This window comes from Venturia canescens, chromosome 4 (assembly GCF_019457755.1).
Source record: "Venturia canescens isolate UGA chromosome 4, ASM1945775v1, whole genome shotgun sequence".
Classification (NCBI taxonomy): domain Eukaryota; kingdom Metazoa; phylum Arthropoda; class Insecta; order Hymenoptera; family Ichneumonidae; genus Venturia; species Venturia canescens.
Window position 1 is genome coordinate 23,866,669 of NC_057424.1, and position 21,181 is coordinate 23,887,849.

At 35.9% G+C, this 21,181-nt stretch overlaps 1 protein-coding gene across 10 annotated transcripts in view; it reads right to left on the reverse strand.

Moving 5' to 3' along the window:
- The window catches only part of Rbp6 (RNA-binding protein 6), a 459,964-nt gene continuing 438,783 nt past the window's right edge, over positions 1 to 21,181 (reverse strand). For 4 of the 10 annotated variants that reach the window (XR_006260571.1, XR_006260574.1, XR_006260572.1 and 1 more), the window contains 6 exons: positions 7,656 to 7,763; positions 6,965 to 7,030; positions 5,613 to 5,884; positions 4,809 to 5,081; positions 4,384 to 4,448; positions 1 to 3,843 (listed from right to left, as the gene is read on the reverse strand). Coding sequence is in view for 4 of the 10 variants with exons in the window: in XM_043416125.1 (XP_043272060.1) it covers positions 4,407 to 4,448; positions 5,613 to 5,884; positions 6,965 to 7,030; positions 7,656 to 7,763 (488 nt within the window). In the remaining 6 variants the exon portion in view is untranslated. Of the gene's footprint in view, positions 3,844 to 4,383; positions 4,449 to 4,808; positions 5,082 to 5,612; positions 5,885 to 6,964; positions 7,031 to 7,655; positions 7,764 to 14,795; positions 14,868 to 21,181 lie in introns of all 10 variants that reach the window. The other 6 variants (XM_043416125.1, XM_043416124.1, XM_043416127.1 and 3 more) reach the window with 4 other exon arrangements.

Consider the following 21,181-nt stretch of genomic DNA (forward strand, 5'->3'; position numbering starts at 1 on the left):
TTGAGCTGGTGTTATATCCTTGTAGTGTTCGCTATTATTTTTTACTTCTCCTTTCTTGTTTTTTTTTTTTTTTAATTACCTCACTTCATTGTTGGATGCAACGTTTGTGTGTTGGGTACACGTGATTATTATTATTATTATTATTATTATTTTATTCTCATTCGCAATCCCTTCTGTCTTTTTCAATCTTCCGTGGTTATAGTTTAATTTATTCATGCGATATACCGGATTATGATCCCCTAACATAATTTTTTTCTTGGGCTACAGTGTCTTAACATATTTGTTTTCTTCATTTTCTCAAACCTTATCCTTATTGTTATCAGTAGTATTACTCTTAATTTTATTAGATTTATTATAATTAATGTTATCACTATTATTATTATTATTATTATTATTATTATTATTATTATTATTATTATTATTATTATTATTATTATTATTATTATTATTATTATTATAACTATTATTTCTATTATTATTACTGTCAATATAGGTATAGTTTTCATCAATTTTCTCTGAAATAAGCGAACAAAATTTACCCTCGAATGTTTGACGTACGCGGAGCGAGGTGAGCGTGTTTCATCAGTTTAATTTTAACGCCCTGTTTCATTCGGAAACGTTAACTTGTATCGTTTTCGATAAAATTTCAGTCGTTCATTCGTCCTTGCATTTTTTTGTTTTGTTTTTACGTTCAAATAAATAACTTCAAAACGAGTTCTTTCTATTTTTTACGAAAAAAAAAACGGTGTGCCGGCAATTTCTTATTTTCAGTATTGATGATCATGTTTTTTTGACCGAATCAGATTTTTTTTCCAATATTTCTCAAGTCAATCTTGTTTATTGTTGTTCCCTCTTGAAGTAACGAACCGACTACCATTTGGTTACGATGTTTTAGTGTTTGGTTGTTTCGTTTTTTTTTTCTGAATTTTCTTCATCTATTTATCCCACTTAACTTGTGTTTATGTGTGTTCGTGTATGTTTAAGTTTATTTTGTTTGTTATCGCAAAAGTATTGCTGCGTTCACAAGAATTGACACCGTTCGCGCTCAGGCACGTGCTCCAAAGAGATTATTACTCACGAAAGTCTTTTTTCGTTTATTTTTTATTTTAATTAATTTTTTCAACTTTTATTCTCATTGCAACGGACATAATCAAAGAGAAAAAAGGACAAAATGGTCGACGTTCGGCGTGTCTCTTCGCGAACTTTCATCTCGCTTTTCAACCGGCCCCTTTTTTCCTCAGTTTATATTTCACTATTTGAGAGTTTTGTTTTTTCGTCCTTATTTACCCTGTCGTCGAATATAATATAACCGTATTATAATCGTACATATAGTCGTTTATTCATAATTATAATAATAGGAATAATAATAATAATAATAATAATGATAATAATAATAACAGCAACAACAATAATAATGTGTCGGAGCCGCGGGAACTCTTGGCTCAGCAAATTGACACATGCTATTGACATATAATAATAATTATAATAATAATAATACAAATAATAATTATGGTAATGATACGAATAGTTTATATTAATTGTTTTTCATAATTTGCAAATTCAATAAATATCAAGTGTATAATAAATACTCAATCAGATTTTAACGAACACAGACATACCCCTTTTTTTGCTTATTGTTTTTTCTTCCCATTGTTACTCTTTTTTTTCCTCTTGCTTCTTAATAGCTCAATTCTTTTCTTTGAAGATTTTTCGGACGAGGTGACGAAAAACGAAAACATGTAATTCAAGCGCTATGAGAATTATTCATTGCACATGTAAAAAGTGTGGTGTTCGTAAATGATTCGAATTTTGTTTGGGTTTGCTTTTTCTTTTTTTTTTTTTTCATCTCGCTGTACGTGCTTGTCGCAATATTTCACTCTACAGAATAAATTGAATCTTCATTGCTCTTTCGAACATCAAACGACCATCATCGATCGTATATTTATTTATATGTATTTATTTATATATACGTATATATTTTTTTTCTCAAGAGATTGGTGTTGGCGTTCTTTAAAATTACAAAAACGTAAAACACTCGCTCGTTACTCGTATTTATTGTTCGTTTTTTTCAATCCTGTTTCATCATCCTCGCGCCTAGTTACGTCACAGAAACAATTCTTTTTCTTATTACTTCAATCCCTTACCTCTTTCATTTCTCTTAATAATTCACTTAATCAATAATTAATAAATCGTTTCATATTAAACGTTAAAATCCATTCGCTCTGTGTTTCTTTCTCTCGCCCTCTCGCTCCCCTTCCCTCACACTCTCTCTCTCTCTCTCATAATTAATTATTTTTACTTCTCACAATTTCATTGTTCTTTCCAAACATTGTCCTATAATCATTCTTCGAGATAATCGATCATGGTAATTGGGATTTTAATCTCAATATACCTGAAGGGACAATTTTTTTTAACGAATCGAGAGTAAACCCTCCATTTTTATTTCCCGTTATCAGTAATCATTAATTTTTTATGATATACGAGAGAACTAAAAAAATCTCCAAACAAAACGAAGTAAAAAAAATGGAGAATCATTTCTACAATAATTTTTTTTACATCAACGATATCAACGAATAATATAATAAAAATTATGTACCAAAATGTACGCGTGATCCGTGCTTGTCTTCCCCATTTTTTTTTTCAATAGAATATTTTTGAGGCTGCATGTTTGCGCATTCCTCAGTAATCGATAATAACGATTAATCGATTATATTATAACCTTATATACATACACGTACATATGTATATATATATATATATATATATTATATTATTCGTGCGTGAATTATTGGTAATTCATCGTAATTACATCCTAACGATTTTTCTTTATTTTTCTCTTTCATATTCGTTTTTCTCTGTATTGAGATATCAATTATTTATATCGTAATATATGCACACACTCCCATATGTATAAATACATATGGGGATATATGCATACGTGTATATTTATATCATAGACTTGACCGCTTAATTATTTAGCAATTAATAATTAGTTTATTAATATATATATATATATATATATATATTTCAATCATTATTCCCCCTCGCCCCTTCGGTATTATTAATATGATTATTATTTCATATATTATCATTATTATTATTATTATTTTTCAATGTCGGAGAATGGGCGGGCGCCAAATATGCAGATACGGCCGTGGCTTTGGTGTTTTTTCAATCATCTTTACGCTCGAGTTCTCCTCGCTACTGGATTCACGAGTGACGAAAGCATTCTTCGGTCTTCAATTTTGCCCAGTTGTTCATTTTTTTTCTCTGATCGACTCAGACCTTTGCCTCATGCGCGCGTATGTGTATGGGCTCGTTTTTGAGTGTGTAGGTTTGCGTATGTGTGCGCTGAGTCTCTGTGTGTGTGTGTGTGCGCGCGCGCGCGTGTGTATGTATGTATGTATGAGTGTGTGTGTGCGTGGGGGGGGGGGGGGGGAACCTCGTGTTTTCTATTTGTTGAATTGGTGTTTTTGACGCCGATAAAATGCTTTTATCAGAAAATAATGCGATCCTTCGTACTTGCCCGGTTTCGCAAAATGTTTTCATATAGTAAACGGTCGAGCCAATAGGTCAGTTTTATTTTAATTTCATCTAGTCACTGCTCACGCCTCTTTGGATTCATGCCGGAGCTGACTGTGTTACGGTCTTCTTGTTTTTTTTTTTTTTTTTTTTTTTTTTACACCGTCTCTCAAATATCTTCCAGGTCCGAGAAATTCTCGTGTCTCTCATTGCCATAAATAGGTGTTGATGACGTTGATATAATTAGTGTGATCATTTGCGCGAGGCATTTTATCGTTGTGCCGTCAGTCGATCTTGCCGCGCGTTGCCCTCTCGTCCATTCTATGAGAATAACAAAAAAGGATGATACAATTGTTTTTTTGTTCACCAAAAGTGAAAAGCGATCATTGATTTTTGTGTTATATGTAACTTTTTTGTTATTTTTGATGCTCTTGAAAATAATATAAAACGCACATATTCTTATTCATGTAGGATCGATAATATTGTGAAGGGGATTCATAGAACGACGAAGGTGTTGCTTTGCCATAGTATCCAGTAAAGTTTAATGGCTTCTTTATTTTGATTACTAGCGATGTCTTTCTCTACTATACCTTCCCATTATCTCGGACGTTTGGGGAAATAAAATACTCGTCGACCCATTTTATTTTCACGGATATTACGTTATTTTCTTTACCGAATTATCACGGAAATTCACGATCTTGATAAAAGAATCGAATCAAAAGCATTTTTGGCAAATATGAAGAAGTCATAGCACGATGAATCATTGCGAAGGAACAAGATGAGCGTATAATGACATGAAATTGCTATGAATCTGGAAACTGGACACCATGGGGCAATGCATGCACCAGGATCGATACGTACTTGTTGTTAGGTCTTAACAAGGCTCAATGGTAGCCATTAGTGAACGCCGCTGGTATCAGAGGACCCTGGAACAGTAGATGGAGAAACGACCAGGGTAAGACTTAAAAAGTTTGCGATTACCGGTGTTATCCGGCCGTCGGTTTGAATTCTTTTTTTTTTTTTCTTTATTCTTTTTTAACAAACGAATGTACAGTGGAACCTCGGGCAGTTTGAGCTCGCGTGGAGCGTCGATGATAAAGCATTGATTGATAAAGCACGTCGATTGACTCTCCGCAACTGTTGTGGCTTTCACCCAAACTGCTCGGAGCTCCACTGCGCACTTTTGTTCACATTTTTTTCTCAAATGCTTATATGTATATATATATGCAAATATATACATGAATGATTTTTTTTTTGCAAAAATAGCTTAACGAAAAAACACGCACACTTATTATATGTGTTTTCTTGAGACTTGGGGCAGCGCGTGTCCTCGGGTCTTTACGAAAATCCTCTTTTTCCCTCGTATATTGGCATAATCCAAGTGACGAGATCGTCTTGTGCCCGAGTGTACGAAGAGAGCGAGTGCCAATTTGATCTAACATCCAAGACACTGTCCTATCCCTCTTGGCTCGCTCGCTCCCCTCCCCACTCACCATACTCACGATTATTACTCACGAAAGGGGTGCATAATAGACACACTGAGGGGCTTGCTGTGAGTACTGTTAGTATAAAATTAGTCTGGTTCAAATTAAGTCTATTATACTCTACTTATATATATGTGTATATATATATATATATATATATATGATAATATTATTCTTACTTTCTTTCTTTTTTATTTTTGACCTTTTGTTTTTGTAATTGCGTACATGCTGGATTTTCAACGTCTATATATATGGGCCACTGGAATGAAAATTGCGACGGCATACGATTTATTTTCTCATGATTTGTCTCGTAGAGACGTTTCGAAATATAATTTTGTTAAAGAAAAATTGTGATGAACAATACTTTTTGTATATGAAAAATAATGAAACATCGATCACATTATCTATGATTATGGATTGCAAATATCTGGCAATCACGAATAATGTCCGTTGCGACCCATATATAAAGAAGGAAAGATAAATTTTCTTGTTTTTAACGTTCTCTCGAAAGCCATTATTTCCTGTAATCAGTAAGCGCAGCGTCTACGCCGAAAGAAATAGATCGATTTACTGTATCGCAAAAAAAATGGCTCGTTCGAAACTTACGGGACTGTAGTTGAGCGGGGCCCGGGAAACTGCGATCGCGGGAAACGCTGTTGTCGGTGGCTGGGGACTAGCCGCTGCCTGGACGTAACTTGCAACAGAATCGGCGGCCGCGGCCGCTGCCGCCGCTGCTGCACTCGTACTGTACATGTCAATTGGACCGGGCGAATTTGCCGCTGGAAACGAACGACCCTGCGGACCTCCGTGGCCCCCGCCACCGTGGGGCGAGGCTGGAGGAAATCCTGCTTGTGCAGCTGCCTGGTAATTGTTCATCACTACGGAACGTGCAAAAAAATATGTAATCGCATTCGTCAGATTCTTCGTAGAATTTCAGTGAATATGTAATCATTGTGATTTTCCATTCGATTATTTCAAAGTAAACGCATTCATTTCGTCGATGCATGATTCTTTTGCGTTTGACGCACACTAAAAGTCTTCGCAGCAAGCTTTCCGGAGGATCGATCGTGTGCACGTTGGTGCGGAAGAGAAAAAAGATGAAAAAGCTGCCCTAAGGAATTTGAAAGTCTCGTAAGATCGAAGGGCGAAAAAAATATCGTGAAAATTGGCATGAGCGCGCTTCATATATATATACACCGATGGGGAGCAGTTCTGAAAAAGAGGATGCGAGAATCGGTGGGAAGAGTTTTGAAAAGTCGGAACTCGGGGCTCGGAGAACTCGGTGCATGACAAATCGAGAACTCTTCTGCACTTTCTTGTACAATCTAAAAATCCATTCAGCTCTTAAACTCTCGACAATAGAAGGAGCAAGGGGGAACAAGTTCAAGGGGCTCCGGATACCTTGAAAAAAGAAGGAGAGAAGGACGCTTATAAAGTTTCGCTACGGCGAAAAGAGAACTACGCTACGGTGGGTCAGGAGGGAGCGATTCAGAAGTTTGATTTATTTGAGAGCAGCAGATTGCGAAGGAAGAGAAGAAAGACAAGTCCAGCGGGGTTTGGGGTGAAGAGCTTATGTGAAGAAATCAGGAGAAAAGGAGAAAAAACATTTAGAAAAATGCGGGCATAGGAGGAGATGAAACTCTTGAAAATGGCCGCGAGCTCTTTCGGGTTCGATATATGGAATTTCTCCGCGCGTTCAAACCTATCAGGATTGCTCGAGGAATGAGTTTTCTACGAAACTTAAATTATGGCCGGAGCTCAAATTAGCTACAACGAATAATTGAAGGTCGGAGGTTGAGCCGTACGAAGAATCGGTGGGCAAATCGTGAGACGGAAAATTCCATCCGAATTAAGCGAATAGAATGTCAAAAATGATGAAACTATGAAGAAAATGTATGTGAATGAACGAACGAAAAGAATCGTTCAATGGGAAACGAACGCCGTCTTGTTCAACGTACCAGAAAGTGCTTGCGTTAGCAATGGTGTGTTGTTGTTCGGGGTGAGTTGTCCGTTGGTCAGATCCACTGAAACACAAAGCTGTGATTAACGATTTGTTCGTTGAGCTGTTAAACCTTGATGCAGCAGAATCATTCGAGGGCCGGCAGTCAATGCTTGAAAAATGCACTCCCGTGCTGCAGCATGTATTTATTAGTTTGTTCATTTTAACATCTCGACACGTCAAAAGAGAAAAAAGTAATTACGCTTTTAGAATTTTCGTAATCAATGTGTTGCTTCCTCGGAGACGTAACTTTTAGCACCGAATTATTGTCGAGTGAACTTTTTTCCCCACACGCAACAATGAAAAAACAGTAAAATAAAATTCAATAGGGCAGCACGATATGCAAACGATAAACGTGGTATTTTGCTCGTCGCCACGAGCAGAGAACCATCAGGCAGAAATGTATGAAACGCGCATTCGATAAATTTCGAATAATTACTGCAAGATCGAGCCAATAAAAAATTTTCTTCCTTTTTCTATTATCAAGCATATGAAAAAATGAATCGGTTTTTATCGTTCTTCGTTTCTGAATACTACTCAATGCTCTATATACTAATGCATGAAATTCGTTAGCGTGCATCATTTGAAAAATGTATTTTTCATGTTTTATTCGCTCCGGAGAGAAGTGATAAGATACACGACTTCCATACATTTCTTCCGCAGTGAACTCCTTTGTAGATGTTGCATCGTAGGCTCTGAGTACGGGCGACCCGCACTCTCGTTCCCTGGGGTTCCGTGGTAGTACATTGCCGGCACTCCTGACATTAATAGAAGAGAGATTACCATGAAATTATAAGTTCTGTGAGCGAGGAAGTTGACAAGGACTTCGGGACCGTGAAAGAAATTTTTTTATCTATCAATAATCGAGTTTTTTTATACAAGAATGGGTATATAAATCGAGGCACTAGCGAACAAGAGAAAAGCCAATTGTATCATCGAGATGTTTTAACGGTTCAAGATAGACTCGCGTCTTGAAAATATTTTTCAAGATATTTTCATGATTTCAGGCACGAATGAGATCAGGAAATAGCCGCGAAGACAAAAAAAACATAATTAATTGAGGCAAGAAGCGAAGTAAACGAGAAGCTTGTCACCAAAAATTTTCACTGTCCATTTTTGGTTTTTTTTGTTTGTTCTTCTCTTTTTTCCATTTGACTAAATTCGTGAGCAAGCACTTACATATCCGTGGATCAGCCGGTATGAAATAAGAATGAGTTTGTGTGCATGGGAGGCTCGATAAAAGGACGGAAAATAAAAAGGGATTACTCGCCGGTAACATTTGTAGCCTCGAGGTAAAAATGCGAGTGTGCGGACTTGTGGCTCTCGACATGGTTACGGTAAGAGACAAGGCCACGCACCGTCCTCGCGACTCCCGGAAAATAATAAAAATCACGAGCTAACCGAGCGAGAAAGAGAGCCGAAAATAACGAGTAAAAAAGATCGAGAGAAACGGAGATACAAAGGGAAATAAAACAACGCTCAGACAAGAAAGAACGTAAAAGCCTGCGAGGGATTGTTACGGGATCACTCGACCCGGAAAACTGCCCCTGCGGTCACTCGGTGTATCGTTTATCTTTCTTCTTCTCATTTCTTCTTATGCCTCGATAGAGCAAAGGCTCAAATTCGAGGGTTTTTTTTTTTTTTTTTTTTTTTTTATCGCGATAAAACCGCGTTACAGCGGAGAAATAAAAGTTGATTGAGAAAAGTTTCGAATGAATTTCATTTGGAAAAAAAAAAAAAAAACAAATGATTTACACACGAACAATGTAGTACTCAATTAAAATTTGTTATAGAACTTGAAGGAAAATATATCCACAATGGGATGAGATGAAAAGCTTAAATAAAAGTGGATTAACTAGAAATTTAGTGAGGCGTGCCCGAACAACGGTCATACACACCCGTGTGGAATGGAGCACTTTGTACGTGTGAAACGACGACGAGAGCTACGACGTAAGCCTCTCGGCGGTTTCGGAAACTCGACAGTTATAAAAATCCCTGGCGAATCCAGTGAGGACGAGATGGAGGATCTCGGAACATGGAAATGTAGGCCAAGAGTTCATCTATTTCGAGTCCATATCGTAAGATCATATAGAAGTTATATTTTCGGATGAGGAATACTGTCAGAGGGTGTCTCAATAACTAATACAAAAAGAGAGGAATGATATAAAACGTTTTTGTACGCACAATTTTCAAGCGTGTATTCCGGGCGCTACAATTTTCAAGAATCTCCATAAACATTGCACTTCGTAACAAAAAAAAGGCTTATGACAAGCGGACAAGCAAAAGTTAAGCAAAAGGGGATGGTATGGGAACTACGAAAATTGGAGTACGACTTGACACGTTGTCTGACACACACGTTTTCCTGCTCTCTTTTCTCTTGGTTCCAGGAGGGGGCTCTGTAAAATTCAGAAGCATTTTTTGGGAGTTTTAAGCAGGTTATCTGAGGCCGATAGAAGCAACACACCGGATTCAAAGAATCAACGAGGTTCGTTATCACAAGCAATTATTATGATCGATTATATGCTTTTTATATTTTTTCAAGCAGACGACGTCGAGAGTGTTAGCGTTGGTTAGCAACGAGTGAAACTGCGAATCATAAGAATTATGAGGTAAAACACGATATTTCAAATAAGCGGAATTAACAAATTAATCGTTTTGCGTATTCAATGTGGTATTAGAATTTTCAGAATAACGAAGATAACGTCAGACTATTCTACGAACGAATGATCACACTCGAAGAAATAAGTGTTTTTTGCCAAACTATGCTACGTGATAAAGCGTAGTATTTCTTATTACTTATACCCTTCTATTCTAAAATGGAATAATACTAAGTGTTCTAGTCAAAATAATGACACGCCATTTTTTATAATATTTTTCGTCTGGGGGATACTGTTTTTTTTTCTTTTTTTCTTCTTCTTACTGAACGTACGAAAAATATTGTATATCAATGAACTCACAGGATTTCTGGGCTCAAGCAAAAATGGAAATAGGACATCCATCAAACAGATTAGCTTCGAATTATGTGGTTAATCAGCAATGTCACGTTTCAACGAGTATAAGTATAGAATTATATGAATAATAATACAGCGATAACATTTCTTGTTAAATATCAAATAATTTCACTCTCTTACTATTTCTACTGGCTCAATACTACTGTATACTATTATTCTCTATTTTCATCTATTTTCGCATACGACGAGATCGACGTTTTTATTCTAGCAGACAGTATAATTCACACTCACACAACGAAACCTCTATGTCGACGCCTCGTTCATCTACTTCGTAATCAACGATGCCCATCGATCGAATTAAAGTGATAGTCGAATTACTTGGTCAATCATCGATCATAACTATTTACACAGATTTACAGAAACATATGCCTGTTAACAGAGCTCATTTGTGGCTTGAAATCGATGACGGATTATTAGTACCATCACTCAATTCCGCCTTGTTCTTCTTGTTTTAGCGCCACCGTATCTTCGCCCGAGAAAACAAAGATTGTATTGGTCTACCTTCCGTTGTTCGAATTCCTTTAATTCGATAAATGGTCGTCATTGTTTGGTGTCTATGATAGTTCATTGCTTATTTAATATTTCAACGATTCGATATGCCAATGAATAACGTTACTCTTTTCCTAAAATCAATGTTGGTAGTACGGATTACTCGATATGATTTTCGGGACACTTACTAATATATTTCACATTCGTATATCTCGCACTACACACATACGTACGGCAATTTGTGTATGTATTTAAATAATAATAATAACAAGATGGTATATAAAAGCCTCGGCACAGATCTAGTTGGTAAGTACTTTGAGTTAAAGTTCACAGCGGTTAGTCCGAATAACGAGAGGTCTCTTGCTACTGAACGGTGACTAAACCAGAGAGGTTATCTAGCGTCGTTTAGCTCGAACTTTGGTGCACGGAGAGGATTCCAAGTGAAAATTTACTGTTGCAGCAATAGAAACGGGAAATGACATTGAATGTTTCGAAATTTTACCGGGTCAACCGTAAATTTTCATCAAAAGTATATCGAAATTTCTGTATTATATAAGAGATTTCTAATTCCATGAAAATTTACCCTTCGCACGGTCTGAATTCCAGGATACATAAAAATTGCCTTCCGTCATTATGGCTTGACCGGTAACTTTTCGCTTTTTATTTTCTCCATGTAACTCGACTACGTTTCCATGCCACCGAGGGTCAAATTCGACAACGCTCATTACGTCCAGAATTCACAGCATTTCGATGGAACATTCAAAATATCCAAAAGCCATCAACGTTTTGTTCCTTGTATACAATACGCTTTTTTTTTTTTTTTTTTTAATTGTTTTATCGTATCGTATCGTTTTTTTCTTTCATTCAAATTGAATATTTCTAAAATTCCTCCCCCGGTGGCGATTTACTAAACTTCTATTATGGCTGAAACACTTTATACACGACGAGATAAACAAGTATAAACTCATCTTTTGTTTTGTTTCTTTTGCACTAGAAAAATGATACACAGGTTTTTTTTTTTTTTTTTTTTTTAGGTAGATGGTAGAATTACTCGCCCCTAGGTGAGACCGCATCTTCGGGGTAGTCTTCGTCATCAGTCTCGGCGCGACAGTCTCGTCCGGGATGTCTCTTCCACGTTACGATACTCGAGGTATCTCTTTTCAGGATTATTGTTTTTTTTTTGTTTTTATCGACAATTCACAGTCCAAAAGAATCGACATTTGTTTCAAATGCATATTCTGTTATCGGTGAAGTTAAACCAGCACTATTGAACTGTGAATCGCAGAAGATTGCCAATGGTGTGCTCAACCCTGACAACCTTTTCAATGTTTCGAGAAACCCTGCAGTGCACTGTCGAATGACTTTTTATTCGTCATTTGTTCATCTTGATGATTATAAAAAATGAAGAGTTCTCGATTCGGCTAAAAGTGCTGCCTGGCTTTGCACCCGTCCAGATTGCATTTCTCGCGTCGAGTCAACGAATAAGGAAGTTTGCTAATTTCGTTAATATTGACATGTTGAATTACATATTTTTGCAAACGTACTATGAGCTATAGGCAGCTGTACCCAACGTCATTCACAAATTACAGGATATCCACATTTGGCGATTCAATCGATACAGTATTAAGTGGAGTATCATATTATTTTGGAGAATCATAAATAAAACAATCTCTCGTTACTTTACTTGTAGGCTAGTCTAAATGACTACATGCGAATTTATGTATGGGGCTTTTGATGCCAAATTAATTTGGCGAATGATTTTGCATTGGTGATTTTGCTTCAATTACGATGTAAATTTTATTACTCCTCAGACATAGTATATCCTTTATTCAATGTATACGTCCCAACCCGAAGTAATCATACATCGATGGATTATACGTACCGCACCTACGGTATAAAAAAAATTGTTGATAGCAATTGATGGTATGGAAGAGTTTTCTTCACTTAATTACAATGTTTTCGGTGAGAATGAATCTGCAGCTTGATCTAAAACGACTATTTTATTCGTTTAGTCAAACTTTGGCAAAAATAATATAAATGTGTGCTACAACGACTGCCTTTTAGATTTGAAACGTCTATGAATCCGATAATCATCTTTACGAATATTAAAAATTATATTTAGATAGTGAATTATGGCACAATAGAAAAGACTATTCTCGGATAAGATTTTATCACCGGTACGAATTGAAATTGTGTGCTAAGAGTATTGTCACTTGTAATAATGGTGACAAAAAAAAGCTGCAACTTTGCTCCAACCATTTGCACGGTTAGGAGTATTGACCGCGAGAACGCATACACTTGGAACTGCCATTTTCCTACGGTATTAGAGATAAAACCCCGAGATTCAAGAGAAAATAAAAGGCAAAAGCGTATGATCGAGAAAATATGGAAAGAAAGAAAATTTTATCATGGCAATTCGAGATCTAGTTTGACGGAGATTCATCGCGCTTTCCTCGAATTACTCTGTCTTCTGAATCATTAAGCCCGAACGACGTTGCAACTACCGGCCGTGAAATCGCTAATGAGCTTCGTAATTAAGTCGGCGATATCCTATAATCCTGAACGTTAAGGAGTTTCATTGTTGCCGAAAACTTTTCACTTTATAGATATTTTTTATGTGACGTTACCGAGTTGAAAAATGTACAAGATTCTACGCAATAGAAATCTTTCTACCAAATAATACGAGGCTCAATTTTTTTTTTATGTTTTTGAGAAACTCTCTAATTTTAGAGGTTGAAATAATAAGATAAATCTCAAACTCAAAATATGCCATTTATGCATATTTTAAGAATTTCAGTTCTCATCATTAGCTTCCATGAAGTCAGCTGTCATTGTGACATTTCAGAGGGAATTCAGTCACTGTAATGAGCAACTATTTCACGCTTTGCAACCCCTTCGCGTTATAACGATAAAAATTGATATGACGGTTTTACCATTTTTGGGAATAGTAGTCAAGGTCTTGCTTTCCAAATCAATCTAATCTCAAACTTTCACAAATCTAAGCAACGGATTATCGAGTTGTCATTACACGAGACAAGCATTCGATGCACAAGGGATAAATTCTAATATTCGATTCATCTTTCTCTATACTCTTATATTATTATTATTATTATTAAGCATATTCAACGAACTGCCTATGAATAGCAAAAAAAATTATACTGTAATAATAATGATCAATCCACATTTCCAATAAACCAAGTTCCAATCAACATAATTTTTACGTATACTGTGGTAGTTTTTAATAGTTTTATTACGTGAAAAATACGTTCAACATACATAGATGTATCGATTTATGTAAGGAGAATGTTGACATTCATGAATTCACGTGTTCGAATGTAAAAAGAATAACAAAACTCCTTGTTAGGGTGCCGTACCTTCGGTTGGGACTCTAATAAAGATAAATTTTTTCTTCCGTCTGCGGGTGGATGACAGTTGATTATCTCAGAACTGGATAATGTTATCGAGCCAAAATTCCATAAAGTTTTAAAATTTCCTCATGTTCCCATGAGCAAGATTTGATTAGTTTGAATGGAAAACAATTCGATTATTTTTCAATAATTGGGGCGACCAACGATCCTCGAGCAATAGGAATTTTGTTAATAGCCGTTTGTAACTAAATTGGTAACGCTTGAAATACGTTGTTCCTATCAATAAAAAATCAGCCGAGAGTAGGAAGTGGAAAATCAAGAAGTCCATACTGATTCAATGAAGCGGTATTTGTTAAGTCAAAAAAAAGAAAATGAACAATTTGACTTTTCATTAATATGAAATACGATCGTATAAATAGGAATTCAATAATAAGTCTATCGAGACATTCAGGAATTTTGCGAAAGGATCTAAATTAAAAAAAAAAAATTATTCCTCGATCGAAAGAAGAAATATCGCGTGTGATTGGAATTATGGAAATAATTTCTTTGGACATTTCCAATACTGCGTTTTTTGTAATTTCAATTTTAGAGCTATGGCTCGCATTTTCCTGTATATAAGAAAATGCGAGTTGCCGGAATTCGAGTTCAGTGGTAAAAATAAAGAGGAACATACGGGCAAAGATGAGTATATATGATTGTGCGTACCAATATAAATACAGATTCTACGAACTAACGATTACGGAGGCAGGGTGTCAGTACGACACCGGGCAGTTGGACCCCGCATCGTTCTCGACGAACAATGCGGGGTCCGACTGCCCGGTCATGTACTGAGACCCTGCCATTACGGATATCGTAAACACGAGCAAGAAGACGAGAATTGTGATCTTAACAACGCATCCACATCTGAGATTTTGAAGCTTACCGGTGCAACCCCCACTGGGGCTGACGGATACTCGGCCCACCCTTGGCCCCAGTGCGCGGTACACGACCGCTCCTACCCAAATAAAAGAGATTCATCTTACATCATTTTTTTCCATCTCCTGAACTTGGCATATATTATCTTTTTTTCATTCAACACTTAACTCATTAACATCGTAAAAATATTAAAAATAATCTGTCAGAAATCAAATGTTTCGCTTAAAAAAGAAATAAAAATTTTGAACATTTGTCCAATCAGGAAGTGGTTATGTGTACTGCATACATTTTTTAGTTATAGCTAAGATTGCTTGCTGCAATATGGTATCTTTCCTTTAATTATCCTGTTTTGGCAAACAAATTGTTTTTCATCTCAGTATTTGGATAATATTTCTATAAGAAAAAAATATGAATCGTAAGAAAACTGGAAACAAACCCGTCAATTTGTCTAAACATGAAAAAAAAATTTCTCGCCGAAAATACCCACGTTGAAAGGGGACGTTCGTAAATATCTTCGGGTCATCATCTTTGGTATGCGAGAGAAAAGTTTTAAATTATAATAACAGAAGTTCAAGCAGTGGAAAAGATGTAAAGTGTGGGATTGTAAATTATTTTCTTGAATAACATTCTTCTTAATGATAATGAACGTATATCGATATAGATATAGAATGGGTTGGGTACGGGTGATGTTGATATATATATAGCTCATAGTAAATTGCAATCATTCAACGGTTTTGGAATTTTTTTGTTATAAGAAAAAAATGCAAACTTCGTAATCGCTCACTTCGTCCAGCAATTACTTAGGAGCACAAAAATAAGTCCTTTCCTCGTGTACAATTTCGCCATTTTTCTCATTCTTTTGTTGCGTGATATCTTTTTATTCGTTACAGACATTCATTATTCGTTATAATCCTTAAACATATTATCATATATCTTAGAGCTTCAATAAATTGTTACAACCATCGTGCGTCCGTGTTGTGTGTTTGTATTTTTGTATCGACAGTAAATTTATTATCGCTTTACACGTGGTTGAAAAATTATCGCGGTCTTCCAGAGCAATGTTTCTGAATAATCGTTAACATTTTATTTCCCAATTACTTTTTCCTTCCAAGTTTCATCATTTTTATTCTTTTTTATCATCCTCATTTGCATACACACGTTTATCGTACCCGATGTATTGCTCCGAAAAAAAAATCGACACACACCAAATAAGAAAACTAACGAATTACGCGCCTCTGAGATATTTCGACTTTCGATTATTTTCAGTTGTCAACAATCACTCGGAGCGATCGCAGCAATTTACGATAACAATATTACGAATAGCAACAATTCAATCGTAGCCCGCTGGCCAAAACTTTACTGCCAAATTTATTCGAATGTTTCTCACGGAATGTTTCGTTTTTGGGTTGCCAGGTCGTCATTTTCACCGGGGGAGCAAAGCAGAAGCGAGCGAGCTACCGGTGCGCATAAAAATATAGTATCATCAAGCATCGTGTGTAATAACAAATATAAGCTCAGGACAGATGATATATATATATATTTATATTTATATTTATATATTTATGCATATGTATAATTATATTATTGTTATTTATTCTTCAATTATCCGTTTGGTATGGTTTTAAATTTTTTAATTCCGGCTCGCCGAAGATTCTCCCGTTTTTTGTATATAAGCACATAAAAGTCGCCGCCAGTGGCAATGACAATTTACTTATTTTTATTACCAAACTTTTTTTTTTTTTGGTAAAAATTGAATTCTGTTCAATATAATAATTATTTTTAAAAGGATTCTCAGGCATCCATTTTTGTTTGTTCATTTCTCTTCAAGTTTCATTCGTCATTAAAATTTCGATCGTCCCTCAGCTTGGGCGACGAGGACGGACTCGTCCTTAGAAACTGTACGCGTGTCTAGCTACGAACTCAACTTGCCTCGCAAAAAAAACGATTTTTATGAATTTCCTCCGATACGTATGATGTACGTTTGTTAAACCGAAAATCATTTTATTTGTCTTGCCTCATATTATATATATATATGCGACGACAAAGTCAACTTTTGGATTATTAACGGATCACAGTTATTTGCGAAAAAAAATAAACGACAATTGAATGGACGATTGGACGGGAAGAGAGACAGAGAGTGAGGAGATTTAGAGGGAAGAAATAATAAGTCAGATGGCAATCGAGAACTTTACGGTGAAAAAAAGAACGAGCCATCAATGATGAACAATTACGATTGTTCGAATGAGAGGAGAGCGATGGAATTGACAGGACGTTGGGGAAAAAAAAAAAAAAAAAAAAAAAAACATAAATCGATCAAAAAGCAGAATTCCTTCGATACCCATCGGCGGTACCAATTTTTTTCTTCTTCTTTCGTGTTTCGTGTTATTTTTGACTTTTTTTTCTACGAGGATCACGGAACTCTCATTTCACTTGCCTAATGGGGCTGAGGTCTTACACTACGATTAGCAGTATTAATTCTTCTTCATTTTCTTGGTTAAAAGATCGGTAATTCGGAGATTGCAATGTGCAGCTGTTTCGCCTCTCGTTTTTGTCGACAATCTATCTTTTTCGAGTTCTTCATTATTCACTTTACGAGCCGCACGTTGCATTTTCCACGCAACCGTAAACGCTTTTCCACGGTATACCTAATTACCTACGCTAATTGATTTTCTTTTTAGTTGGTTATTTTTCATTTTTATTAATTGTTCGATTAAAAGGTTGTAGCTTAATAGAGATTACATAGAACTGACTACTGTATCCATCTACTTTTCAACATCTACAAGAGAAACACGTTTATTTTAGAGAAAGTTTGCTCCGCGGAGAGTCCAGAGAGATAAATATTTCATCGTAGGGGTGAAGGGATAAGGGCCGGCAAGAGGGAAATACGCTTCCCATGAAGAAACCAGGAGGAGATGATATTTATTCATTTTTCTAAACTTTGTGGATTTTTTTTTTTTCATATTCGTTTGTGTATATTCGGCCATATAGGGCATCCTAGATTCGGACAAGCGCTTCGTCGAAGTACCGTTTACAGGCATACAGAATATTTATCGTATAATTTTGCGTCACTTGATATTGCAAGGATTTTCATTCGGGAAAACTAAATTCGGATGAGAAAAAGTGAGACTGTATACGTCAGGAAATACATTTTCCAAAGAAATATTTACCGAAAAGTGAACTTTTTTCACTAATATTGTATTAGTCATATGCATTCCCCTTTTTATTGAAATTTACCAAATCAATGTTCAATAATTTTCTGTTATTTCTTATGAATGTGGAGTATTCGATCAATCGTCAAAACTTAATTAATAATTATAATTGATTTTATTTCCATTTTGTTTTATATCTCAAACTAAAATGTCTGTCAATTTTGGAATACAGAGGTTATCACAAAAATTCACAGAAATCAATCGGATCGTGTTTTCATTGGGACATAATGGAATAGTAACGGAGAATAGTTGAACTTGTAATCGGTCGAAAAATTTGAACAAATTCATTGATAATCCTTCATTTTCATATCCCTTTGTTCTCGGACGGGATTTTTGTTGTACAGGGGAAAGCAACTTCATAGTCGAGTATTTCATCAGCATCGTTCTTCTTTGTTTCTCTCCTTTGTCTTTTCCCCCATCATACGATTGCGCATGGTTCTTTGTACCGTTTATTCTCGTATGTTTGCGTATGAGTGTGTATTTGAGTGTGTTTGACTTTTTTGGCGATATACCTAATGGAATGGGGGTAGAGGCAGGCGACGCTTCGCTTGACGTAGAACCACAGAGTTAGCCAGCCATGCGTCTGTGAACATTTTTTGCACAACTTCCAGAAATATAATCACCATTGAGAGATTATTATAATTTTTTTTCTCTATTTGACCGATTTACATTTTCTACATTTAAATAATCTGCCGTCATCATGATTCGTTTCGGATAAATCTTTCGCTACGATTTTTGAATAACAAAAAAAGCAAACGAACTTATGTGTATAAAAAAATCAATGACAGCGTTAGTTTTGTTGAAATTTTCATTATTAGGGTAATTGTGTTGGAAATAACGGTGCATTCATTTTTGTATATTATTTCATGTCCGGCACGTGGTCTCCTGAGTCAACAAATACGTATTTCAACAGCGTATATCTGCATTGTTCTTGAATGTCCGTAGTCAATAATTAATATTAACATCTTGGTGCTTGTGAAGGGATTCTTCTCGACTCATTGTTAGTGAAAACCGCGCTTTTTATATATCAAATAAGTTAGGTGAAAAGGAGGCCCTGATCAAGTACTTGATTTTTCTCGTTATTGGCACCAACTTTCAAGATTTGTCATAGATTTTTTCTCTCCAGTGTAAGTCCAAGTCTAAGCATGTCAGTTTCATGGATGGGAAACGCGAAATGAATATTAGTGTTTCAACGCCCTCTATTATATGTGTGTACATTATTATTAACATTACTATTGTTAATATTATTATTATTATTATTTGTAATATATATTTGCTTTATATAATTAGCGATATTACGCCGTTAGGGAGAGAAAAAGGCCAAGGCGTTATTCAATCGATGTCTGTTCAATGATATCGATTTCATTATTCTGGTCAAATTTGCAAAGAAATATAATCAATGTTTAAAATTAACGTGACTTGGAATAGTATACTCGACAAAAATCACGCATCTTTTTTATCTTGCGGTTTTCATTCACGAGCCGTTATTTACATTGTTTACATAACCAACTGCGGGTTCGACAGTTGGGAAGGATTGATGTTGTAGACGAAAAGTACGATTTCGGCCGTATTGGATAGGCGAAAAAATCGCCCATTCGAAAGAATGGCTCAATTCTTTTCATTGAATATACAACAGTTTGCCCCTAGCTATTCGTAAGCAATAATTGAAAATTTCTACTCCCATAATCAACGTTAGACGAAACGATGGCACGTAATTTTGTGAAATGAAAGCTGACTTGTTATTGAAAAATCATCAAGTTCATCATGTATAGAAATTACTTAAAAAAATGTTATTCGAAGATAATTTACTTCTCGAAGAGTTCTCATCCTCGCAAGAGATCGAGTCACTCGAAGATGGCGAACGAGAACGATTTTTCTGGCGTTGGGAGGGATAACGAGAAATGAGAGAGAAGTGGAGAGAGCAAGGAAGGAAGAGAGAGAGAGATAGAGAGAGAGAGAAAAGTTGGAATCGATTTGATTTCTTTTTTATTTTATATGATACAAATCAAAGAAATTAAACGGAACTTGGATGCTCCATCGGATCCATTTCTTCTTTCTATACGTTTATACTGTTAGTGAGCATAAAGAGAGAGAGAGAGAGAGGAGGAAGAGGAGGAGAGAAAGTACTATCTAGGAAAATAGAAAAAGAGATAAAATGGACGAAAAAAGAAATTCGAACAAGTCCCGAAGCATTGAGGCTGCTGTTGCAATCCAACGGAGGGGGTTGAAACGCCACAATGAACTCACCCTCTTTTTCGCCTGCGCTTCTGTCACGCTAACGGTAACCGACGATTTATTGCGTGGGCGCATCGAGAAACGCTCGAGAGCGCGCTGTACCGGTAATGACTGTGAAATACGACGTTGCCCATGCTCCCTAGCTACATGCCGAGCCCTTTTTCACCGTCTGCCAGACTCTACGGACACGATTTTTCAACAACCTAACCCGGAAGATACGAAATAAAATTTCTTTAGAGAAAAATCACCGTCAATTGAATCAAGATTGAATTTGTGAAATAATCATATAAGATCGAACGTCCAATTATTTGTGCACAAAACAATTACTCACATTTGGACTTCAAAAGTTTCTACTGTATAAAACTTACGAAAATTGCTTCTTCAATATCCATAAAATCACACAATTTTGACGGTCCATTCGAGTGGAAGAATTATCGCAAGATTTATTTTATCTTGTAGAAATCGTTTCTATGAGTTTTTGGGAGCGTTTTATGTCGAGGAAGCCTATGCGCATTCGTCGTCTCGACTTTCTTGTAATTTTGTTTGCTTTTTGTGGTCGACACTACGGGACTCATTTTAATAATAATTTTACAAGTCAATCGAACAAATATTGAGCTCTAATCATAAAATTTTGGGTTTTTCAAATAAATTTACAAGTTTATTGGATTGAGGGAATATTTCGGCTCGAGTTGCGTAATAAATTCGATTTAGATACAACACATTTCACGGAGTTTTTTTTAGCTTCATTGAATTTGGGAGCTATCGAGCAGCCGAATCCCGCTGAATATTATTAAACTGTTAAACTATTTTCTGTCCTAATAATGCGTTTGCGTGAAATTTAGCGAATAGATAATCTCAGTTTTGTCAATGAAAAAATGTTATAAACGCTTTCAGTAAATGAATTGTCACATCGAATCTTTCGTACGAAAGAAGGGAATCTGAAGATCTG